At 40.9% G+C, this 20,351-nt stretch overlaps 1 protein-coding gene across 2 annotated transcripts; it reads left to right on the forward strand.

Annotated features, from left to right (window-relative positions):
• Window positions 1–10,344: 10,344 nt before the first annotated feature.
• arhgef25b (Rho guanine nucleotide exchange factor (GEF) 25b) lies at window positions 10,345–19,598 on the forward strand. Of its 2 annotated transcripts, XM_034166677.1 has the most exons (7): window positions 10,345–10,672; window positions 10,750–10,827; window positions 10,942–11,133; window positions 11,220–11,394; window positions 13,583–13,785; window positions 13,868–13,993; window positions 19,442–19,598. In XM_034166677.1, exons 2-7 carry the CDS (start codon window positions 10,765–10,767, stop codon window positions 19,541–19,543), a joined length of 861 nt encoding a protein of 286 aa, XP_034022568.1. In that variant the 5' UTR covers window positions 10,345–10,672; window positions 10,750–10,764; the 3' UTR covers window positions 19,544–19,598. The 2 variants fall into 2 exon arrangements, with proteins under 2 accessions (XP_034022568.1, XP_034022569.1); XM_034166678.1 differs by having other exon boundaries at window positions 10,345–10,827.
• The last annotated feature ends 753 nt before the right edge of the window (window positions 19,599–20,351 follow it).

The raw sequence follows: 20,351 nt of genomic DNA on the forward strand, positions 1-20,351 counted from the left end.
ACATTTATGCCAGGCAAGTGAACTGTCCAAAAAATGCCCTCGGACCCCACAGGGTTAAAGCCAACATCCACTAATGACTAATTATAGGAGTGTTTATTGATGTCTCAAATAGAGGCTGAATGTCGACATTTATCCTCGATATCTGTCACAGTGCAGCTTGTTGGTAGGATTAGCATTCCAGGTACTTTAAAAACATTCACCAAGCTCAGAACCAAGCAATGGTGTCAGACTCAGGTGTCAGCCTATTGGGCCTCATGTATCAACGTTGCGCACTTGTGGCATAAATTTACGGTGTAAATTTGAAGTACACCAAAGTTGCCGTGACATGTATCAAGCAGTGTGCACCTGCCCATTTCCAGCGTACGCCCGACGTGACCTTGATAAATGCGGCGGGTGAAAACAATTGTAATTATAATGAACACACCCATAAATATTCAGACTCCGCTTCACACACACCCTCATTTTACGACATGTCTTGTCTCGCTCCAGTAGTGAATCCATCATGACGCGCGAAGCCTCCGCTCGGCTTTCCATGACAAAATCTCTTGTTAAAAGTGAAATCTGCCGGAAAATGGTTGATGTCCAGCTCTTGTGATAACCAGACAAATTGCACACAATGGTCACGGATCCATACAGCCATCCGTTTAGAAATGAAATGTTCGCTCAGCCTGTCGATGGCAGCTTCGGAGCGCGGCGCACCACCAGTCGCTCTGGGCCATCCTTAAAGCGACATTAACACTCCGTAATCTCTTTGAAGCCCATAAAATTTTCACCAAAAACCATCTGAATTTCTCGAATGGTGTCCACTTTGATGTCCCTCACAGTTTCTGAAAAAATTTTGATCAAGCAAAGCGGCAGTCTCTGAGCCATTCCTAAACAATGAAAAAAACGACAAGAGGGGTGGACCACTCCTCACTCAAAGCCTGCTCACAGGCGAATGACGCAACCAACAGGCGTGAAAAAACTCACACATGCGCACGAAGGTTCAAGCTTGGCTGACGCAATCACACGTGATTCAAATCCGTATGGTTTTTGAAAAAATAATAAGGTCGGATACTTTTCTAATAGACCTCGTATGTAACATATGCATTGATTTGTATGATGGCACTGTTTATCATGTTGATCATTTTCATTTTTATGTGGATTCCAGTGCTGGTTCATTTTGGTGTAATTTACACCACCTCTCGACCTGGTGTATATTTTCAGCGCACCGTGCGCCAACGACCACATTGATAAATGCCAAGTAGCGCAGCCATTTTGGCGTACACCCCATATACGCTCAAATATCGCCGTACACAACGTTGATACATGAGGCCCATTGGGAGTACTAAGAAGGGGTTGGTGTTAGCACAAATATTTTGAAATACCCCATTAAAAACATGGAGACAGTTATTATGAACAAGAAAATGGAAATCATTGACCAAATGATCGAGTCTAACCCCCCTGTACATACCCGCTGAAGTCGAAACCCCCCAAATCACGTATTTTTCACTCCAAAATGCTGTCTGGCCATGACAAAGAGCTTGTAAACCAATAAAATAAGCCATTTTAGTAGCATTTTCTTTTATCACACACAAAAATAATATTACAGGAGCATTGCAGATTTTGTGAGGTTTGAATAATGTGAGCATTTATGTCCATAATGGTCCATTTCTGAACATGTCAGTCATAGTTCATGCAAAGAGAAGCCCCTAGTATTGATCAGCCAGAATTGTATCCATGGCTTGACTGAAGCCATCCAAAGTGACCTCTGAATTTGAGGTAATGTTGAGGTCGAGCTTCAGATTCACTGCATACATATTCTTGTGGTCCTTCATGAGGTGAAGGAGGTCACTCGATTTCAGCAGGGAAAGCGAGGTACTATCTTGAGCATAGTGAACCTCCAGGTAGAGAAGACCTACCTTGGTTCATCTATGTCAGTGGTTGCTACATATTCTTCAACTGCAGCAGTATCCCACAAGGAAACTCAGCCTTCTCTATGTAGTCGACACCACAAAGTGTCTTTTTGGTCTGTGATCTTGTGAAGGATTTATGAGCAACCATTTTTCACCTGTATCAAGCTTACAAATGGCCAACATCTGAAAGATAGCAATGATATACTGTTATTTTTCACTATTTATGCCCTTTAGTCAATTCTGTCACTTTTGCTGAAAATGAAAATGAGTCTGTAGTGACATATGGCACACATAACCATCAAACTAACTTGTCTCTTGTGTTGAAAATATCTGCAAAAGACCAAAAAAGTCATATTTTAAGTAATATATGCAGCATTTTTTAACCATACTCGCTTTCAGAGGGGATGCACATGGGGGTTAGGTTGGGTCAATTTGTCAAGACTTAAAACATTCCTGTTCAGAACACCTGCCCCCATACTTTTAAAGGGGTAATGTTTAATTTAAAAAAAAATAGTACCACCTCCTAACAAAGGCACATCCCTGTGGGAGTAAGCACAGTGTACACATGTGGTGAACCCACCATATCTAAATATTGTATCACAACCCGCATGCTACTTTAGACCAGGTGCTTTTTGGTGGTGCATGGCACAATTGCTTTGTACTGCACCAGCACTGGGCCTAACCGTAAAAATAGTGCTCCCAGTCAAGAGGCAACAGTTTTAAAAGGTCAGACAGTGGAGTGTGTAAGCACATATAAATATCTTGGAACTGTCATTGATGACAAACTGAACTTTGAGGCAAACTGTGACGCTGTGTACAAAAAGGGACACCAGCACCTCTATTGTTTGAGGAAACTGTCCACTTTTAACATTGACAGAACTATGCTGACCTTGTTTTATCGTGGTTTTATAGAATCAGTTTTATCCTTCTGTCTTGTTTCATGGTTTGGAAGCGTGTCCCTCAAAAACAAAAATTGTTTAAACCAAATTGTGAAATGGTCGAGTAAGCTGAATGGAGAGTCTCAGATTCAGCCAGAACCCCTGTATATCAAACAGGTACAGAGGATCGCTGGTTCCATTCTGAGAGACGACTCCCACCCTCTTCATGGTGAGTTTCAGCTGCTCCCCTCAGGTCGGAGATTCAGGGTACCAGCTTGTAAAACTAAACGGGACAAAAACAGTTTTGTACCAGTGGCCATCAGTGTTGTAAACAAGTAACAGAAACTTAAATATAACTTATGTATTTATTTTTTGTATAGTCTCTTTTACCTTGTTTTTATGAATAGCACATTTTTATTTTTTTTTATTTATTTAGTTTTTATCCTTTTGGCTTGGTATGGTATGTGTTTAGACTTTTTATCTACTGATGTTTTAACTCATCTTGCTTTTATTCTACTTTGGGGCCGTCCTTGTGGTTCTTTTAGCTTTTTTAGCACTGTTGTCGCTTTGTCTTGTTCTGTGTTTTGCTGTGTGTTTACCGAATGAGATGACTCACTCACTGTAAACTAATTTTACCGAAGGGTATAATAATAAATTGAATCTGAATCTGAATCTGAATCTGAATCACACCTCCTGCTGAGTAGCTGCAACTGACAAGGTTTTGGTGCAGAGACCTATCTGTAAAATGTTACCTATTTACTCCACAGTTAACCACTGCATCTAACCAGTTCTTAACCCCTCTTTCCCCACTTTGTGTTGGGTTTGCAGAGCCGTACTCTGTTGCGGGCAGTGATGGAAGTATTAGCTCATCAGTGAGGCATCTTCCCCACCAGGCGTCTGGCAGCACCAGCCCCTGTTCTCTATCCTCACCTGGAGGATCCCAGCACCCTGTCAGCACCCTGAAAAAATGGCTCACTCATCCTGTCTGCAAGCTCAGTTCTGATTCCACAGGAGGAGTGGGAAAAAAGGAGAAGCAGTCACTATCACTCCTCTCCCAAAGTGAAGCTCAACACTTCAAGCAGTACAACTACACTATATGCCCCAGCAGAGACCAAGACCTTGTAAGACACTGAGAAAGAATTATTAACTTTTAACATATAGCCTATTGTCTATCTATAGTTTGAGCAAATGGTTATGTTTGCTTGATAATAATAGCTGTTGCTTTTGTGTTGTGCAGAAGAGGGAAACTGGCCTGTTGGGTCCAGAAGTTCAGTCTCCTCCACAGCTGTCCTGTCAAAGCTACATGTCTGACCTTCTGCAAGGCAGACACACATTAAATCCAGTAATGCAACTATTCTATTCTATTCTATTCTATTCTATTCTATTCTATTCTATTCTATTCTATTCCAGAAGACACATAAAAAGATCCCTGTCATTTAACTGCTGGGTTATACCTCATATGAAATTCATTAGGTGGCAGCAATAGCTCAGTTGGTAGATCGAGGTGACCGAATGGTCGGCGGTTCGAATCCAGCTCCCAACCAGTCAGAAATCTGCATGCTGCCATTGTGTCCTTGGGCAAGACACTTAACCTGCTTTGCCTGTGTATGAATGAGGTGGTGCAGTACTCGCAGAATGGCAGCCATGCTTCCATCAGTTTGCCCCAGGGCAGCTGTGGCTACACTAGTAGCTTACCACCACCAATGTATGTGCGAGTGAATGAACGTTCTCTCAGCTTCTGGGGAGCCCCCCCCCCCCCCCCTCCACCTCTATATATATGCTCATGCATGTATGATAGGTCTTTTCAGGAAACTCTGTGCTGAAGAGCCAGACCCTTTGGAGAGTAGTAAGTTCTGCATGTGAGCTTTTCAAGACAATGTCTGGGACTAATGATGTAGTCACGCAGGAGCAAAAGTGTCAGGGTTGGGAATGTGACGTGCACACCCAAAATGGAAAGTGAGGCCTGGAGGCAAGGTGAGAATCAGTGCTGTGGAACTTGGTCAGGTCTCCTTCAAAAGTGACAGAGGGTAGATGGGATTAAAAAAAATCCACTTAATTTCTCAAAAACACTCTGAAATGCATTCAATGCATTTGTCATATGTACAGTTGCTGCCAAAGGTGCACCAACAAAGTATTGAGCAAAGGGTGTGAATACTTATGAACATGTGTTTTTTTTAGTTTTTATTTTTAATAAATTTGCAAAAAAAAAATTTTAAAAATAATTCATGTTGTCATTATGGGGTGTTGTGAGTACAGTTTTGAGGGAAAATGAATTTACTGCATTTTGGAATAAGGTTCTAACATAACAAAATGTGGAAAAAGTGAAGCATGTGAATACTTTCCTGATGCATCGTATATTAAATTATTAGAAATTAAATTAAGTTGACCACACAAAACATGAAATATCTTGGGTTCATACTGTTTGCAATGAAGGAGAGGTCAAAGTAAATGTAAATATTTGCCCAGCAACCTTCTCAGCATCAAGGACAGGACATGATCAAGGGATTTAAGGAATAAGATGCAGTACTGTTGAAGCTTTTCCAAAGCTGAGTCAGGACAGGCAACAGATGAAGTGGTAAATGATAAAGTGTGTGCAGCTGATGCCCACAATCACTGTCTACTCTTTCATGCTTGATTTCTTCATAGTTCTCTTTAATAATATCACTTTGATGCTTACCAAATGCTTCACCTACCGGCCTGCACCTTGTAAACTCTGTTTTAGAGCCACAAATCCAACATTAATACTGTCCAAAATGAAAATGACTGCTTTGATGGATGACCTCACCAGTCAGTGGTCTCCTGCTGCAGACAGCGAAGATGAAAGACAAGCTGCCTTTGAGAAAAGCATGTAAGTTTTGACCTTCACTTCATCATGTACCCATCCATATAAATTACTGTGCAAAATTCAACACCAAAAGCAGTTCCTTTGTGTGGCAAATGCTTCAAAGTGCAGCACCAGCACAGGCTCCAAAATTTGCTCTGAGAGGGGAACCACAGAAAAAAATTAGCTGGAATTAAAACAATTTCCAAACTACTCTGAATGCATATACAGTGAGGCAAATAAGTATATGATCCACTGTCGAGTTTGCACGTTTCCCACCTACAAAGAATGGAGAGGTCTGTAATTTTATCGTAGGTATCGTAGGGCGATGCGGGTTCGGGGAGTTGTTCCCCTAAAGAAGGGGGGAAGCTCAGTCATTTTGCCTTTTCAAATCTAGATGCAATTTCAATCTTATGTCTTATCTAAAATGACAAATTAAAACACAGATGAGCCCAGGATCCTATCATCTCGATTAACTAATCCTGTCAATGGCTGTGCGTAGCACAATGGTCTGTGTAGCATACACACACACACACACACACACACACACACATATATATATATATATATATATATATATATATATATATATATATATATATATATATATATATATATATATATACAACCCCTGGCAAAATTATGGAATCACCGGCCTCGGAGGATGTTCATTCAGTTGTTTAATTTTGTAGAAAAAATGCAGATCACAGACATGACACAAAACTAAATTCATTTCAAATGGCAACTTTCTGGCTGTAAGAAACACTATAAGAAATCAGGAAAAAAAACTGTGGCAGTCAGTAACGGTTACTTTTTTAGACCAAGCAGAGGGGAAAAAAATATGGAATCACTCAATTCTGAGGAAAAAATTATGGAATCATGAAAAACAAAAGAATGCTCCAACACATCACTAGTATTTTGTTGCAGCACCTCTGGCTTTTAAAACAGCTTGCAGTCTCTGAGGCATGGACTTAATGAGTGACAAACAGTACTCTTCATCAATCTGGCTCCAACTTTCTCTGATTGCTGTTGCCAGATCAGCTTTGCAGGTTGGAGCCTTGTCATGGACCATTTTCTTCAACTTCCACCAAAAATTTTCAATTGGATTAAGATCCGGACTATTTGCAGGCCATGACATTGACCCTATGTGTCTTTTTGCAAGGAATGTTTTCACAGTTTTTGCTCTATGGCAAGATGCATTATCATCTTGAAAAATGATTTCATCATCCCCAAACATCCTTTCAATTGATGGGATAAGAAAAGTGTCCAAAATATCAACGTAAACTTGTACATTTATTGATGATGTAATGACAGCCATCTCCCCAGTGCCTTTACCTGACATGCAGCCCCATATCATCAATGACTGTGGAAATTTACATGTTCTCTTTAGGCAGTCATCTTTATAAATCTCATTGGAACGACACCAAACAAAAGTTCCAGCATCATCACCTTGCCCAATGCAGATTCGAGATTCATCACTGAATATGACTTTCATCCAGTCATCCACAGTCCACGATTGCTTTTCCTTAGCCCATTGTAACCTTGTTTTTTTCTGTTTAGGTGTTAATGATGACTTTCGTTTAGCTTTTCTGTATGTAAATCCCATTTCCTTTAGGCGGTTTCTTACAGTTCAGTCACAGACGTTGACTCCAGTTTCCTCCCATTCGTTCCTCATTTGTTTTGTTGTGCATTTTTGATTTTTGAGACATATTGCTTTAAGTTTTCTGTCTTGACGCTTTGATGTCTTCCTTGGTCTACCACTATGTTTGCCTTTAACAACCTTCCCATGTTGTTTGTATTTGGTCCAGAGTTTCGACTCAGCTGACTGTGAACAACCAACATCTTTTGCAACATTGCGTGATGATTTACCCTCTTTTAAGAGTTTGATAATCCTCTCCTTTGTTTCAATTGACATCTCTTATGCTGGAGCCATGATTCATGTCAGTCCACTTGGTGCAACAACTCTCCAAGGTGTGATCACTCCTTTTTAGATGCAGACTAACGAGCAGATCTGATTTGATGCAGGTGTTAGTTTTGGGGATGAAAATTTACAGGGTGATTCCATAATTTAATCCTCAGAATTGAGTGAGTCCATATTTTTTTCCCTCTGCTTGGTCTAAAAGAGTAACCATTACTGACTGCCACAGTTTTTTTTCTTGATTTCTTATAGTGTTTCTTAAAGTCAGAAAGTTGCCATTTGAAATGACTTTAGTTTTGTGTCATGTCTGTGATCTGCTTTTTTTTCTACAAAATTAAACAACTGAATGAACATCCTCCGAGGCCGGTGATTCCATAATTTTTGCCAGGGGTTGTATATATATATATACAGTGATAAAATAAATATTTGACCCCTGAGAAAACCAGAGCTTAACAATTGATTTTGGTCCACTCCTCCATACAGATCTTCTCCAAATCTTTCAGGTTTGGAGTTTCAGCTCCCTCCAAAGATTTTCTATTGAGTTCAGGTCTGGAGACTGGCCAGACCACTCCAGGACCTTGAAATGCTTCTTACGGAGCCCCTCCTTAGTTGCCCTGGCTGTGTGTTTGGGGTCATTGTCATGCTGGAAGACCCAGCCATGACCCATCTTCAATGCTCTTACTGAGGGAAGGAGGTTGTTTGCCAAAATCTCGCAATACATCCTGCCCTACCCCATCCATCCTCCCTTCAATACGGCACAGTCGTCCTGTCCCCTTTGCAGAAGAGCACCCCCAGAGTATGATGTTTCCACTCCCATGCTTCACGGTTGGGATGGTTTTCTTGGGGTTGTTCTCATCCTCTAAACATGGTAAGTGGAGTTGATTCCAAAAAGCTCTATTTTGGTCTCATCTGACCACATGACCTTCTTCCATGCCTCCTCTGGATCATCCAGATGGTCACTGGTGAACTTCAAACGGGCCTGGACATGTGCTGGCTTGAGCAGGGGGACCTTGCTGCCCTGCAGGATTTTAAACCATGACAGCATCATGTTACTAATGTAATCTTTGTGACTGTGGTCCCAGCTCTCTTCAGGTCATTGACCAGGTCCTCCTGTGTAGTTCCAAGCTTACTCAGAATCATCCTTACCCCACAAAGTGAGATCTTGCATGGAATCCCAGACCGAAGGAGACTGACAGTCATCTTGTGTTTCTTCCACTTTCTAATAAATAATCATAACAGTTGTTGTCTTCTACCAAGCTGCTTGCCTGTTGTCCTGTAGTCCATCCCAGCCTTGTGCAGGTCTACAGTTTTGTCCCTGGTGTCCTTAGACAGCTCTTTGGTCTTGGCTATGGTGGACAGGTTGGAGAGTGATTGATTGAGTGTGTGAACAGGTGTCTTTTATACAGGTAACAAGTTCAAACAGGTGCAATTAATACAGGTAAAGAGTGCAGAATAAGAGGGTTTCTTAAAAAAAAAAAAAAAAAATTTAACAGAGCCAGAATTCTTGCTGGTTGGTAGGTGTTCAAATACTTATTTTATGCAATAAAATGCAAATTAATTATTTAAAAATCATACAATGTATTCATTCATTCAAATCATACAATTTTCTGGATTTTTTTTATATTATATGTCTCTCACAGTTGAAGCGTATCTACACACATATATATATATATATATATATATATATATATATATATATATATATATATATATATATATATATATATATATATATATATATATATATATATATATATATATATATATATATATATTGTTTTCAGGTTTTATTATTGTTCTGGTCCTTTACTTGTATTAATTTGCAGTAAACCTTACTCCAAAATTTCTTTATCTCAGATATGTGCTGAAAGAACTAATAGAGACAGAAAGGTTGTATGTGGAGGACCTTGGACTCATAGTGCAGGTGTGTCAATCTTCAAGGTTTCCATGTCAAATAATTAACCATTTCAGTTTGGATCCAAATAAATAATTAAAAAAGTGTGTGTGTGTGTGTGTGTGTGTGTGTGTGTGTGTGTGTGTGTGTGTGTGTGTGTGTGTGTGTGTGTGTGTGTGTGTGTGTGTGTGTGTGTGTGTGTGTGTGTGTGTGTAGGGCTACATTGCTGTTGACTGAGAACAATTTTGGAGTCCTATTTAAAGTTCGTGTTGGACGGTTGAAGTCAAAGCACTGGTTATGCACACTAAAATGTAAGTCCCTTTTCTGTTGTTTATAAATTAATAAAATATCAAATGACAAGGATCTATTTTAGCCATTATATAAAACAAATAATGGATGTTTTTTCATTCACTTCACTGAATGGAACATTCCAGCTTTTACCGAATTAAATATTTGTTCCATTGAACTCATAAGCATTCATTATTTGTATAATATAATATAATTAGGGCTGGGCAAGTTAACGTGTTATTATTGTGTTTTCAAACCGAAGCAGCATTTGTTACGGTTTTTGGTCATGACTGGATGAGGGCGCAGTGTCTTTCTTTTGTTTTTGGGTGGGTTGCCTGATGTGACAACTTAGTAAATGGAAATGTTGATATGTGACGTTTACCGTGTTTCGGCGTAAATTGTGGTTTAGAAGCGGTACCGTTGTTGATGTACTATAAAATCATAATTGAATTTGAAATATAAAGAAACTTTTGTATTTGGATGAAAATAGACATCTCACTGGTTAATTTGGTGGGTTACATGAGTTCATGGATAAAATATTTTCCATTGCACAACATCTTGATTGTTGATGTAAATCTCAACATATTTTTGGTCCGCAAGCGTCATTTTATGGTATATCAATAAATCATCAGGTAAGACAGTGGAAATGAGTTTATGTACTGTACTTCCCATTTCATATCAGGGACATATCACAGCTTATGAAAACACAGGTGGCATTTAGATGTGGGCGGGGGGGTGTGCATGGAGGAACCTATCTGGCCCCCAGGCTAAAATGACTGTATAAGCTGAGTTTGAATCTGAGCATGACTAAATTTCACCCAGGCCCTAGTCTAAGCGGCTATTGTGGTTTTCTTAAAATGGTAAAATGAGGAAGAAATTTTTTTTCAGAAAGCTAAAACAATACAATCTTCTTTTTAACACCATCAGGACTTCCTGAAATTCTACAGAAAAGCAGGAAAATAAGTTGACGAGCTACAGGTATAAGCTCATTTTTAATTCAGTGTATATGCAGCAAACATTTATTGCAAACAGTTGTTTTGACCTTTTCCCATCAGAGGGCAGTAGAAGTGATGTGTTTGGTACCGAAACGCTGCAACGATATGATGAATGTGGGCAGACTCCAAGGCTTTGACGTGAGTGATTTGGAGGGTTTTTTTTCCCTTCTTCTTTTTTAAAATTAATCTTGCCACCATGACAGATGACTCACATATAACAGATGAGTTACGGTTTGTGACTAACTGTTTCAGGGTAAAATCACCGCTCAGGGGAAGCTGCTGCAGCAGGATACCTTCTGTGTCAGTGAGCAGGCGATTGGTTTTCTATCCAGTGTCAAGGAGAGGGAGGTCTTCTTGTTTGAGCAGCTGGTCATTTTCAGTGAACCAGTGGACAGGAAAAAAGGCTTCTCTTTAACAGGATACACCTTCAAAAACAGCATAAAGGTGCAGCCAACATGGTATTTTCCTGCCGTTGAGATGATTCTTCTATGTCTTCTCAGTGAAGAAGAGTTCTCCTTTGCGTTCTGTAGGTCAGCTGCTTAGGTGTGGAGGAACAGGCTGACCCGTGCTGTCTCATCCTGACTTCTCGTCAGAATGACGGCTGTCTGACACGCTTCATCATGCAGACGTTTTTTCCAGAGAAGCAGCAGACTTGGTTCAGGGATGTGGTCCAGATCTTAGATAATCAGAGGAACTTCCTTAATGGTACTTGAACATACAGTAGTTGGACTTCGACTATGAAAATCTAAATTTAAAGGAGAAGTATGGGATTTTTTCAACGTGGTCTTATTTTTAAATGTTTTTGAGTCGAACACTTCGCTCAGGATAAAGATCATTTTAATTGGTCCAGTCTTGATTTAGAACACTGACACTCCCACGGGCTAATCAGGGATACAATGTAATGATACAGGGCAAGATAAAACTCTCAAAGTAAACCTCTTCTTGTTGCCATCAAATTGACGGAAATGTCATTAAAAGTGTCTGGTAGCGTGGGGAGAATCCTGATAGATGCACACCTACAACCCAGTCCTTTAAAAAGGACTGATTATAAAGTTAGCACCTTACCTTAGCCTCTGTTTGTTCTGGTGCCACTGCTATGCACTAAGACTTTACAAACTGACTGTTTATGCTGATTCCCGTTGTAAGCATAAGAATGAGCCACTCATCAACAATGTCATTCCTCTGACCTCTGACTTGGTGCATAGAAGCGGCACCAAAACAAACAGAAGTTAAGGTAAGGTGCTAACTATATAATTAGTACTTTTAAAAGGTTTACATTGCTGAGATAATCATACACACGTATACATGCATAGAGATTCTGTCCAAGCAACCAGACACTTATAATGACATTTCAACCAATTCAGTGGCAATTCAGACGGACCGGAGTCAGCGTGTGAGGCTGGGAAAGAATGTCTCGAACACTCGGACTCTCAGCACAGGATCTCCACAGGGCTGTGTCCTTTCCCCTCTGCTCTTCTCCCTGTACACTAACTGCTGCACCTCCAGCCACGACTCCGTAAAGCTCATCAAGTTTGCGGACGACACCACCCTCATCAGACTCATTTCGGATGGGGATGAGTCTGCCTACAGGAGGGAGGTGGACCGGCTGGTGACCTGGTGTAGCAGCAACAACTTGGAGCTCAACACCCAGAAAACAGTGGAGATGATCATGGACTTCAGGAAAGCCACAGCCCCCCCCGCCCTCCCTCGCCCTCACCAACAGCCCCATCACCACTGTAGTCTGTCACCGCTTCCTCGGCACCACCATCACCCAGGACCTCAAGTGGGAGTCGTGGGAGTCAACCATCAGCTCCCTCATCAAGAAGGCCCAGCAGAGGATGTACTTCCTGCGGCAGCTGAAGAAGGCCAAGCTGCCTGTCCAGCTGATGGTGCAGTTCTACACAGCCATCATCGAGTCCATCCTCTGCTCCTCCATCATGATGTGGTACGCCGGGGCCACAGCCAGGGACAGACACAGACTGCAGCGCATTGTGGCCTCTGCTGAAAAGGTGATCGGCTGTAGCCTTCCATCTCTCCACGACCTGCACGTCTCCAGGACTCTGGGCCGAGCAGGTCGAATCACAGCTGACCCTTCTTACCCTGCACACAGTCTATTCAAACCACTCCCCTCAGGCAGGAGGCTACGGTCCATCCGGACCAGAACCTCCCTCCATAAGAACAGTTTCTTCCCCTCTGCTGTTAGACTCATGAACACCTCATAACTCAGTCACCTTAACCTTAACTCTGTCACTTTATCATTTTATCACGGGTCACTTTAGACAATGTGCTTTGGTTTTAATTGCACTCCTCCCACTGCACTGTTTTTTTCTGTTTCTCTTTCTTTCTGTTTTTCTGTTGCACACAGCCTTTCATATTTCATATGTCATTTTTTTATCTTATATTTTGTCTTATTTTGGCACATATTGTATATTTTATCTTAGCATTTTATATTGCTCTCTGTTTAATGTTGCACCATTATATCGAAGCAAATTCCTAGTCTGTGAATCCTGTTCATTGGCAATGGCAATAAACTTCTGATTCTTCTGATTCTGATTCAAGAAGCCGTGGGGTGGGGTGGGGGGTAGCTTTTCCTCTATTAAATTCATTTATAGCTGTTTAGTCCACGACATTCTTTAAGTGTCGGGAAAATCACTTTTGTCCTTTGTGAAAATCCGAAGTCTAAAAACATCTAAAAAATAAGGTGGATGTTGAATGGATGATAAAAAATAGGAGCAGGTGTGGTTGATGTTCATGTTGCATGAAATGAGCTTGTTTGTCAGTTTCTTTCATTTCTAATGTCTAGGTCTTGTGGCCACTGTTTAGGAACCCGATACAGACTATACAGTCGAGGATTGCAAGTGATTTACGCTCCAATTTGTCATCCCTGCTGCAGCCCTTCAATCCCCGATAGAATATCAACGCAAGGAAAACAAGTCACACAGCATGAGCAGGACCGTGATGCCTGCTGCTCTCACAGCCTCTGACCTCCGACCTGACTCCTCCTCATCCATGGAGCGACGACAACAGCCCTGCCTGCAGTTTTACAACACGACTCCATGCTTTCTGCTTCCGCCTCACCACAGGCCAGCCTCAGAGGTGATGAGAGCAAGAGTTTGAAATCAGATTGTGATGTGTAACACACAGCGTACACTCTGTCCAATTTCTGTCTCTGTCATAGGTTTTGAGTTCTCAGCCAGCTTTCCCCTCATTTACCACCCAGCAGCAGCTGAATTTCTGCCCAGGGATCAGATATAATCACGGGACGCAGAGCGGGCTGCCGACCTGCAGCCAGCATAGTGCGCAGGTACATCATCCTCTGTGCGTAATGGCAACGTCAGTATGCACTCTGTACAGTTATCAGACTATTATGATAAATTCACAAAGTGCATAAGTATTTGGTCAACTACACAATCATTTTAATTTTGCCTCTGTACACAACACAGTGGAATTGAAATTAAACCATCAAGATGTGTGTGTAGCACACCATTTTAGCGTTATTTCAGAGTTTAAGACAAAAAAAATCACATTAACCACTTAGGAATTACATTAAAAAACATAGTCCTTCTTAATTAAAAAAATATTTCTGTACAAATTTTGTATAAACAAAATAAGTAATAAAATGTCCAAAATGTATTCAACAACAACATAAATGCTTTCATATAGTGAAAAAAGTAAAATGTATGACAGCGATTAGCAGATTTGAATGAATTCACAATAAATCATCAATTTTATAGCTTTTTTTGTTTTTAATTTTTTTTAGACATGTCGGGATGGACATATGAACAATTAGAACATGTCTTGGACTTCGGCTACATCAATCATTATTAAATACAAACAGTATTGTACTGTATGGTAAATCTGTCTGCACTAAGCAGTATGAGAAAAAAGACTCGTGAGAGAAGCCAAGATACCCAAGACAACTCTAAAGGAGTTATAAGCTATTGTGGCTAAGTTTATAAACATGCTTCATCAGTTACTCAGCATCACATAGGAGGAGAACAGAAGGATTTAGTAAAAAGATGTGAAATTTCAGCTACAATTTGGCAAAAGGCACATGAGAGCCCTGAACCTAGATTTTCTTATCTGAAAATCATTTTATGCTCCACTTCAATATTGGAGCTGTATAACTGGAGGTGCAACAGAAAAAAGTTGCACCATGCAGAGTTCAGAATCATCATGGGTGTCTTGGTGGCTTCCCTCACACCACAGTTTTTGAGAATTGCCTGCTCCAGATAGATGTTATTGTAACTGAATTCAAGACATATTCAGTGACTTTAAATGTTCACGTGTCCGTCCCCTGACTAATTTAAAGAAAACTGGCTGTAATCATGTTGATTTGTATTAACTAGCTACAGTTGTGTGTAAAGGTTTGGGCACCCCAGATGATTTCCATGATTTTCCTTTATAAATCATTGGTTGTTTGGATCAGCAATTTCAGTTAAATATATCATATAGCAGACAAACACAGTGATATTTGAGAAGTGAAATGAAGTTTATAGGATTTACAGAAAGTGCGCAATAATTCTTCAAACAAAATTAGGTGCATAAAATTGGGCATCCCAACAGAAAAAATACATCAATATTTAGTAGATCCTCCTTTTGCAGAAATAACAGCCTCTAAACGCTTCCTATAGCTTCCAATGAGTCTGGATTCTGGTTGAAGGTATTTTGGACCATTCTTCTTTACAAAACATCTCAGGTTTGTTGGTTTTCGAGCATGGACAGCCCGCTTAAAATCACACCACAGATTTCAATAATATTCAGGTCTGGGGACTGAGATGGCCATTCCAGAACATTGTACTTGTTCGTCTGCATGAATGCCTTAGTAGATTTTGAGCAGTGTTTAGGGTCGTTGTCTTGTTGAAAGATCCAGTCCCGGTGCAACTTCAACTTTTGTCACTGATTCATGAACATTGTTCTCAATAATCTGCTGATATTGACTGGAATCCATGTGACCCTCAACTTTAACAAGATTCTCAGTACCTGCACTGGCCACACAGCCACACAGCATGGAACCACCTCCAAATTTTACTGTAAGTAGCAAGTGTTTTTCTTGTATTGCTGTGTTCTTTTTCAGCCATGCATACTGCCCCTTGTTATGTCCAAATAACTCAATTTTAGTTTCATCAGTCCACAGCACCTTATTCCAAAATGAAGCTGGCTTGTCCAAATGTGCTTTAGCATACCTCAAGCGACTCTGTTTGTGGTGTGTATGCAGAAAAGGCTTCCTCTGTGTTACAGCATCATACAGCATCTCTTTGTACAAAGAGTGCTGTACAGTTGAACGATGCACAGAGACACTAGCTGCAACAAGATCATGTTGTAGGTCTTTGGAGCAGGTCTGTGGGTTGACTATGACTGTTCTCACCATCCTTCACTTCAGCTTATCTGAGATATTTCTTGACCTGCCACTTTGGGTCTTAACTAGTACTGTGCCTGTGGTCTTCCATTTCCTCACTATATTCCTCACAGTGGAAACTGACAGCTGAAATCTCTGAGATAGCTTTCTGTATCCTTCCCCTAAACCATGATGTTGAACAGTCTTTGTTTTCAGGTCATTTGAGAGTTGTTTAGAGGCTCCCATGTTGCCACTCATTAGAAGAGATGCAAAGAGGGGAAACATTTGCAAATGGCCACCTTAAATACCCTTTCTCATGATTGGATTCACCTGTGTAAGGAGGTCAAGGGTCAATAAGCTTATCAAACCAATTATGTGTTCCAATAATTAGTGCTAAATGTATTCAAATCCATAAAATAACAAGGGTGCCCAAATTTATGCACCTGCCTAATTTTGTTTAAATAATTATTGCACACTTTCTGTAAATACTAGAAACTTCATTTCACTTCTCAAATATTTTTATTTTAAATAGATAAATAGATATTTTTTCACGTTTGCTGCTGTGTGTGCTTCTTACCTTGTGTGCTGCTATACAAAGTTGCTGGAACCTCAATTTCCCGGACGGAGTCTTCCCAAGGGATTAATAAACTTCTATCTAATCTATCTAATGTAACTAATATTTAGTTTGTCCAATGCAGCCTCTGAAAATTGACAGATTGTCTGTAAAAGTGGCTGCAGTTCCTAAATGGTTTATGCAATATTTTTGTCACACTATCTTGAATTAAATCTAATGATCAACACTACCAATGCATCTTGGCTGTTTCATTTCAACTCCACAGTGTTGGTGTACAGAGAGATAATTACAAAAATTCTGTCACTACCTAATTACTTGAGGACATGACTGAATCAAAGGTACATCACATATTGGCCGTGTGGCGATTTCTCAGCAACTCTGATGCTGATTGTTTTTGGTGATGGCAGGAATTGACTCTCTGGTCACCTTTGTGAAATTTTGTTGTATTTTTTTTTCTGCCTTGATTTACAAAAGTGGTTGACCTTGTCTTTTGCCTGCCATTCAGTCATTCATACAGAAAAGTGACCTGCTGTTTTATCTTATTTTTCCAGACTTCCTCCACACAGAGGAAACGGTTCCATTACTCTTATTTTTAGGTGATTATGTGGCGTGATTCCACACGGCTTCTCCCTCTCTGGATAGTGTTTCCACACTGCCGTATGTGTGATAGAGTACAGAAGTACCGAAGTTTATTGTGTCTGTTGACTTTCTTCCTCTGAGAGCAACATTAGTCAAACTTATCCCTGTTTCTGAAAGTGATATACTGTTCCATCTCAGGAAACGTGAAATTTGACTGATGAACACCAACCTTTAGTTGGAGTGTGGCTGTGTGACCTCCTTACATGAGAAGAAGACATTTTTGCAAGCCTTCTTTTTTCATATTTGAGAAGGACATATTTAAACAATCAGAAAATTCCTAACAATGATTGTTGAAATATATCTCGCATGAGCAGATATTTTCTTGAATTTGTGTGTATTTATTGTGCTAATTCTTAAAATAACACCATTAATATTTCATTTGCATGGTGACTTGATGATGCCAACATGGATGTAACAAACTTGGCCCCAAAAAGAAAGTCACTGCTCATAGACTACCATGTTAAAATGCCCACCTTTACAGCAGAAATACGTAGCACAAATGTTGGCGCATACCATTAAGAATATACTGTACACAATTTTAATACTGCAGCAGCAATTTGCTGCCCCATTTTCCGCCATGAACAAGTATTAGACAAACAATAACAGTGACAATAACAATGACAGTGGTGGATGACAACAAAAATAATGTCTGAACCAACAACACCGAGGGCAAAGACAACATGGAAACACAAATGGAGACTGAGATCACGATAATAACAGCAAAAATAAGAATGTGCAGAATTTTGCAGTTACAGAGTATATTGTGTAAACATGAATTACATGAATGTACATGTGTAAATTGGAATTTGTCCAGTATGTGCACAGTAATTTAGGTGTGCAATATCGTGAGTCATGAATAATTGTGAGATGTTGCATCCGTGCCACATTACTCCAAAACTGCAGTCATAACGCCACAGGCGCATAGAGGGACTTGTAGCCATGGCAGTGCCACATGGCAGATTGTGGGAGGAGACTTGTTAGGTAGGCATGCACCAGCCTTGCTGGCTTGAAATGCAGACACAAACTTTCAGCCCCAACTTCAGACAAGGCTTGAGAACCCACAAAGAGAGCTTGTCAAAGCCACACCTGGACCAGCCCACTGGGGCACACGCTGACATCACCCCCAAGCACCCCCAGGCACCAAGGTCCCTGCACTGGAGCCAGTGAGGGGACCCGCAGCTGCCACCTCTAGGCATGCAACAATTCCAGACATATGGGAGGCAATCCATACCACCTACAGAGGCCCACGGACAGACAGGCCACCCCCAGCAACATCCCTAACCAATCCCAGGCCTATCACCCCCCCCCCCCCCCCCCCCCCTCATTCAAGCACAACAAGCAACAGTAGACCTGCTACATTACACTCCATCAAGGGTCCCATGGCCACATCGTGAATCATTACCTGGGAATTTGGGCCATGGACAGATAGATCTTTGGCCATAGTCCCCAGCTAGCCCCCACCCCACAACCCCAAATAGGACCAAACTCTCCGCACTCATCAACCAGGCCCCTCCCAGCCCCTACATTCGCATTATGTACTGAGTGTAATGGTGCTGGATATTTGGAAGAGGACATCAGTAGAGTACAGGCATACTTGGCCAGGAGCAAAGAGGTGGTCCACAACAAGTAGACCACATGCCCATCAGCCTCTCACACCCAAAACCACAGGACAACCTGGTGTGGAGAGAAGTGTGAGTGAAAAGATATATGTTGAATGTAAACCATGAGTGCTGCATTTAAACCTGTGGTGCAGCTGGGGGTACAGGCACCGTAATGTTGGTAGGTAGGAGAACGAGCAACCCTTCAAACCCCCAGTCTCCAACATGTCCAGGCCGAACTCACACCACACGTCCTACATGTCTAATATGTGTCATCAAGGAGGGTTTTCATTTGAAAAGAAAGAAAGAAAACTCCTCAACTGCCAAGCATCATCTCACACATTCCTCATGTTTGTAATTGAGACTAATAATCATATTACATTAAATGCTAAAAGCTATGAGTAGCCTCTAACCATTTGTGTATCATTCCTATTTTATTATTATTAGTGTAGTTGGTTTTTGAAATGTTACGGGGCCTAAAGTGACTTTTGGTGGGCACCAAAAAACACAAATGCACACCTGAGCATAGACGTACACTCCACACAGTACTCCTATTAGTATTAAACACAGCAGTTTATAGTATTTTCTCTTTTCCCCTCTCAGCATGTGATCGCTACTCTCCAGACAATCACATTTTCTAATTGTGGAAGCTACTTGGCACATTGCCCAAAGAACGTGGTCCAGCTGACAGACAATGAGCAGTAGTGATGCATGGACACACCGGAGCATCTCTTTGGGTCAGAACCTGCACATACACAGAACAAATGAAATACTCTTGTATACCATGTTTCACCTTAATCCATGAAATCTTTGTCAAGATATTACATACAGTGCACAGCCCTTCACTTTTTCCACATTTTGTTATGTTACAGCCTTATTCCAAAATGGAGTAAATTCATTTCCCCCCCTCAAAATTCCACTCACAACACCCCATAATGACAAATGACTTGTTTAAATTTTTGAAAAATTATTAAAAAACAAACAAACCAAGAAATCACATGTACATAAGTATTTACAGCCTTTGCTCAGTACTTTGTTGATGCATCTTGGCAGCAATTACAGTTTCAGTTTTGCCCATTCCTCTTTGCAGCACCTCTCAAGCTCCATCAGGTTGGATGGGGAGCGTCAGTGGACAACCATTTTCAGATCTCTGCAGAGATGTTAAATTGGATTCAGGTCAAGGCTCTGGCTGGGCCACTCAAAGACATTCACAGAGTTGTCCTGAAGCCACGCCTTTGATATCTTGCCTGTGTGCTTAGGGTCATTGTCCTGCTTAAAGATGAACCGTCGCCCCACTCTAAGGTCAAGAGCGCTCTGGAGCAGGTTGTCATCCAGCATGTCTCTGTACATTTCTGCATTCATCTTTCCCTCAGTCCTGACTGGTCTCTCAGTTCTTGCTGCTGAGAAACATCCCCACAGCATGATGCTGCCACCACCATGCTTCACTGTAGGGATGGTTACTGTTTTGCTACAAACATGACGCCTGGCACTCAAGCCAAAGAGTCCAGTCTTT

Source organism: Thalassophryne amazonica, chromosome 3, assembly GCF_902500255.1.
Source record: "Thalassophryne amazonica chromosome 3, fThaAma1.1, whole genome shotgun sequence".
NCBI lineage: Eukaryota > Metazoa > Chordata > Actinopteri > Batrachoidiformes > Batrachoididae > Thalassophryne > Thalassophryne amazonica.